The sequence below is a fragment of the Triplophysa rosa genome, linkage group LG15, assembly GCF_024868665.1.
Source record: "Triplophysa rosa linkage group LG15, Trosa_1v2, whole genome shotgun sequence".
NCBI classification, from domain to species: domain Eukaryota; kingdom Metazoa; phylum Chordata; class Actinopteri; order Cypriniformes; family Nemacheilidae; genus Triplophysa; species Triplophysa rosa.
The window spans coordinates 12,557,222-12,563,221 of record NC_079904.1 but is presented as its reverse complement, the minus strand read 5'-3'; the positions used below and the strand labels follow the sequence as shown (position 1 = coordinate 12,563,221).

Genomic DNA, 6,000 nt, shown 5'->3' with positions numbered 1-6,000 from the left:
GCGTGTGTGTGCGTGTGTGTGTGTGTGTGTGCGTGTGTGCTGCGTGTGCGTGTGTGTGTGTGTGTGGATGGTGAAATAATTCTATAAAGAAGCCACAGAATTTGCAGACAACACACACACACAACCTCTTTTTCTGTCTGACTTTAAAGCATGAATTCCCAGTTTCAGTTAGATTTAGATGGTCATAGTAGTTGTCATGGCCTTGGATAACAGATGTGTTGAAGCTGCAAAGGATCACTGAATCCATTATTCTGTCTGTCACGTCTCTCTCTCTATCTCTCTCTCTTCCCTACTCGTTCCCCCCTTTGCTTTTTATTGCCAGCCACACAGCTGTTGTCTCAAACATGGCAGAAACGCATGCACTTTAATATACAAGTATACGTGTGTGGTTGCAAATTGTTGTTCACAAATTCACTATAGGGGAAAAAATAAAACCCCCACCAACATAACTGGGCGTCGATGCATGTGCGTCTATCTCAGCCATAAACTATCCTGACACTTTATAGTATAACAGCATCATTGTCACCCCTTTGGATCACACTTTGCTAAGGAATGGATGTATATAAAGCAATGAAAACCCTTTTGTGTGTACAGGCTTTCGATTATTTTGAATGGACGGCACTGTTAATCCAAGCTCTAAACAATTCGGCCACGGCCCGATCCGTGACTGGGTCAGAGATAAATCAAAGAAGACCTTTCCTCAGGGGTTATCCTAGAAATTTGCACCAGGCTTTACAGCCCTTGCCCCTCCCTTTAGGGGCTGGGATAAATGACCCCCAGCAACAGTGAAATATGACCAGAGGGCTTCTGCCATCTCCAGTGGGATCACTTCTGACATCCAAGAGCTGTGTGACCATAAATCTACCTGCTTTATTATTCTCTCTTTCTGTCCACTCTCTCATCCCGTTATTATGTTTCATGCACATTTGCCTTATCTGTTTTCTCTTTGTCTGATTGATTGGTCTCATTAGCCAAGACATAACAACATTGTTAATGTACACAAATCTTTCATCGAACTCACGTGTGTTCAAATCAGAGCTTTGCAAACTAATTCAACGCTGGTTACAGAATGTGGCACTATTTAGTTAAAAGTGCAAACTGTCATTTTCCTTAAGCAGACAAAGGACAAGACAAAGAATTTCAAAATCAAGTCTAACATTGTGCAACACTACTAACATATTGATCTTGTCTGTGTTTTGTATTTTTGTTTACATTTTTGTCGGCTATATAAAACAGATGAGTCTGTACATATTCTTAGTTTATTACCTAAAGCAATGCATATAGGCACCAACAAAACAAAGGCACAATGCCTTTCCGGACAATGACCTATCAACAAATAGGCTACACATCTAACCCTTGGCTAACTCTCCTTTTATGCAGCATGCAATAAATTCTCACAAGATATGTTACTCGTCATGATTAGAGCCAATGAGGTAGAAACCCATGATGCACATCCTTTTGACTTGAGTGCTTTTGAACTGAAAAAGCCTCCAGTGGAAATTACTTTTGGATATTACCACCATAAGACAAAACTCTATAGTCACTTTTTTCTCTGCATTCAGTGTTAGTCAGGAATCACTAAAACATTCTTTAGTTTCTCAAACCTTAAAGAGCAGCGCCTGAGGCTTCGATTTGTAGAATAAAACCCGCCTTAGTAGAATGAAAGCAGAGGGAGATTCAAGAATGAGCGTTTAGAAAGGAAAACACTTCCTGTTGTCTTATAAAGCAAAAGGCAGTGTTTTCTAATCTTGTTTTGGGAAATAATCCGATGTGATATGAACCACTATAGAGCACTGAAGTATTTAATGATCTCAGAACATCAGAGACAGTGTGAGTGACGTGTCATTTTGAAAGATCTCTTGCACAGTTTATACACCGGTGATGTAACATAACTTACACGTTAACCTTTGTGTGTGCCAGTCTGCATGTAGCAAATTGACCTTTGAGCACAAGGTGGAGGAGAGATGCTTTGGTGAATAATATTGCTGAAGTTAAAGGTTTCAAGGGGTTGAGAGAATGTTGTGGCTTAAGCGTGATCATATTAATCTGTTTCATGTTAAGGAGGTTGGTAATGTGGTGTTTTGAAACTATATAGCACTATATTTGGTACTGTTGTAGTGCATACTGTGTAGAATACAGTATATAAAAAATATGCATTGTGTAATCATACAAACGATGAAATATTTAATTCTGAGTGTATTTTGATTTGACTTTTGTATATTTGTGTAAAAGTGTCTTAAAATATGGCCCCATTAAATGATTAAATAAAAGTTGTGTGCGTTGTGGAGTACATAATTCATTCAAGTTTGCTGTGTTATCCAGTATTAAACATTTTCCTCATCTGGGTATTCTATGCATGCAGAAAATGTACATACTATACCCAGTTTGCACATTGTAAGGAAGAACTAATAAGATATTAAGTGTAATTAGAGGGGACGTATGGCGCGAACACGTGTTTTTCTGTGTTACAAGTTGCCCATGCATGTATTAGACACGTAAAAATGCACAAATCAAAAGATGCATTCTATCTAAAAGCGAATGCTCAGCCAGACCTGCCTGAAACGCCTCGTGTAACCACACCCCCACAAATCTACGTCAGTTCGTGGTATGATTTGACTAAGACCGCCCAAATGTACACGCAAGTAAGGTGGGCGTACCTGTGTCAGTACAATTGCTTTGGAACCAAATATGGTAAGAAGCGTTACATTTCCGTCACACGTTTGCAGTATTCGACCAATCACCACGCACTGGTTAACTGGCCAATCATAGCACACCTCGCTTTTCAGAGCGATGAGCTTTGTTAAAAATCCGCGCGTTTCAGAGAGGCGGGGCAAAGAGGAGATACAAACATGCACGGTATGTGGAAAATACAGCGTTTTTAATCGTGTTTAATATTCGTTTTAACCGTGTCATATGACTCCTTTAAGTGCCTATAAGATTTTAAGTGTAGCTACTGTAGTATTGCAAACATATCCTTGTTTGTTTTAATAAGTTGTTATATCTCTCTACACCCACAAAGTATTTTTGTGAGAGCATTGAAAATCACCTTTCAAAGACATCGTGGTTTGTGGCAGCATTTGACGCAGGCGGTGATTATAAACAAACTATTCCTATTTAAAAAATGTTGTCCTCGGTTAGGCAATTAGAAACGAACTATGATTAAACGTGCCTAAAATCTTACTATTAAGTGTTTTGTAAGAATCTTATCCAATTCTGCAGCATCTCAAAATCCTAAATATTCTCTCAGATGGGCTTTCTGAAATCCCTCCCGACTACCCCGACGCTGCAGCGTCACACAGTATCAACAGAGTCCGTCATGGCGCTCGGACGCAGGAACTCGCTTCTCCAGTTTGTCTTTGCTTTCTACGAATTTTAATCTACTTTATTCTCTTGGACTCGAGCGTTTTACTCCGATTGAACAACTGAGGCGAGATGACCCGTTCCTGGCTTTGGTTGACCGATCTTCGTTTGTAAACTTGTGTCCAACCGGACGACCAAGATTTCAGGAACCCTTTCCAAGGCGAATTCCCTAGTTTGAGGAACTCGGGAAAGAAACTGTTCTGGAAGAAGAGGAGGGGTGAGAAGGGGCCCGAATTTAAGGTAGCGTTATATTCGTTCTCGCTTGCTTCCCTTTAAAACATTTCATGCAGTTTACACCCTGTATCAAAGTTTGTGAAGTTACGTGGTAGCTTAATCCGCGTGTACACGATCTGTTAGACAAACGTGTCGATGAAAACCTCTGTCGTGTACTGTTTGCTGTGACACTGAGGGCAGGTCGCATCACGCACAGCACTTTTGTAAGCGCTATCTGCAAACGCTGTTTTCCACCATGTCGTGGTTACTTTTTAAAATCACGATTTCGGTATGTTATTTAGTTTCAGGGGGTATTTAAACGGACTCCCTCTGCTCATATTCGGCACTGTAGGGTCGAGTCGATACGTTTGTAACGCTGCTGGGAAACAATGTAGCGAATGTTGGCTTTGTAGTTATTAGACAGAAGGTTATTGTATTTTCAGGACTTTACGATAAAAGGGCGAGGTTGAGTTTTTGGCGTAAATGTTTAGTGGTTGTAAACTGTACAGCCCAGTTAGACAGCGTTGTAGTACGGCGCTTTACAAAGACTATTTTCTACACTGATTTTTCTATAGCCTACTGTAATTTTGCAAGTGTATTTCGATCAGTGTGCAAGAACTGTTTCATTCTTTCTATGAGGTTTCTGCTTGTTTTTAATGGATATCATATTTGGATTGAGATCTCGGTAGACAACGGCGAGATATCCGGGTAAATGTTCACGAGGAGGCACGGGACAGGCGTGAGACCCACAGCCTAGTTTAGGAACGTATTTACAGTTTAACACTGAGATTCATCCCGCCAATTTGACGGTAAATCCATTTCTGTTATTTCAGAACCCAAGTTGCCAGGTTTATTATGTACAATGTTGTGATTGGACGTTATTGTCGGCGACCATTCGTTGTGCTGTGCTGTGCTGTTTGTTCCAAGTTCGCATAGGTAGGTTTTGGATATCTGTGATTTTAGAAGTCCGTTTTCTTTTGTCACTGTTTTAACATCTTTTCATGATGTCTACGGTCTGTCTACCTGGTGTTAAGATGCGTTTTTGGTCATCGCAAGTGGTCAGCGCTAAATGCAGCTTTAAAGGGTCTCTAGAACGTTTTCTCTTCGGGTCACGCAAACACACCCGGCGGTATTTATCGCGTTTGTAGTGTAAACGCTAATTCGCCCTGATGCCTCTTGGTCCGTTTATTCAATGTCTGTCAGCAGCTGCGCCAAAACGGCAGTTTTTAAGTTTGCCGGTCACCTGGAGCTTTGAAGGACTTGCATGCCGATATCTTAAGCATGTCTTATTTTAACGTGCAAAGGTGCAGATCTTGCGAAGCTTATTTGACGTTTATTTAATTCATTCCTCGCGAAAATTAAGGGTTTGCGGTAAACAAAGTATTCGTAGTAAAATAATAACCACAAATTTACCGTGGTCTCACTACAGTAATCATAGTTTAACCGTGATATTTGTCGTAAAATAGGGTAATACAAATGTTATCAGTTTGCTTAAACTTTCAGTATAATAAAATCGTAATTAATTTTTCTTAGGAGAAAAAAAGACAGCATTTAAAACGACTATATTTTAAAATATGAAGTATATATTAAAATGTATATATTTTTATTTTCTATTGTGTTCTTTAACAATAATACGCTGATGCAGTGAGTGATGTTTGCAGTCATAAAAACTGAGACCCGTCCTTAAAATTCACACCAGTGGTCTCAAGCGACACATTTTACCCGATCACCCGAAAAGCATCATAATACCAGGTGTAAACAGGACCTATGTGCCATTGTTTTGCATGCCGTCTCAAATGTGATATGAAAGCAGCATTATAATGACATTTCCTTTTGCTTTTTGCAGTGAATGCTAGCGACATCACCATGACTGCGGCATGGGAGTGACATGATAGCTGGATCAGACTTTTCCTCCGAACAACCTCATATCCTCACCATGCCCATCTCTCTTCAAACACACAAAACTGATTGAATGAACGACCACATTGACAAAGATTGTGCCAAAATGGACGAATCAGCACTCCTTGACCTGTTGGAGTGCCCGGTATGCCTGGAGCGTCTAGACGCCACGGCGAAGGTGTTACCGTGCCAGCACACGTTTTGTCGGCGGTGCCTGCTTGGAATTGTGGGGTCACGTGGAGAACTACGCTGCCCGGAGTGCCGCACGCTGGTGGAGAGTGGAGTGGATGAGTTGCCGAGCAACATCCTCCTGGTGAGGCTGCTGGACGGTATCAAGCAGAGGCCAAGGAGGACGGGAACTGCGCACTCGCCGTGCACTAATGGAACGACTGGAGCGGGAGTCCGAGGGCAGGCCTCGGGAGGTGGCCAGAGAGATCAAGGTCCCACGGGGACACAGCCTCAGAGAGCTCAGGCCAAGACCACTCCAGTGAGGGTGAGTTTAGAGAGCTTTTGAGCTGGTTGACCACT

The 6,000-nt window shown here is 41.5% G+C and overlaps 1 protein-coding gene across 3 annotated transcripts in view; it reads left to right on the top strand.

The window, feature by feature from the left end:
* The first annotated feature begins 3,281 nt into the window (after nucleotides 1-3,281).
* Nucleotides 3,282-6,000, top strand: part of sh3rf1 (SH3 domain containing ring finger 1) — a 38,901-nt gene continuing 36,182 nt past the window's right edge. Inside the window, exons 1-2 of one of the 3 annotated variants that reach the window (XM_057353014.1) lie at nucleotides 3,282-3,600; nucleotides 5,420-5,965. In XM_057353014.1, the coding sequence (XP_057208997.1) occupies nucleotides 5,546-5,965 (420 nt within the window). In that variant the 5' untranslated portion in view covers nucleotides 3,282-3,600; nucleotides 5,420-5,545. Of the gene's footprint in view, nucleotides 3,601-3,905; nucleotides 4,383-4,450; nucleotides 4,510-5,419; nucleotides 5,966-6,000 lie in introns of those variants that run through there. The other 2 variants (XM_057353015.1, XM_057353016.1) reach the window with 2 other exon arrangements.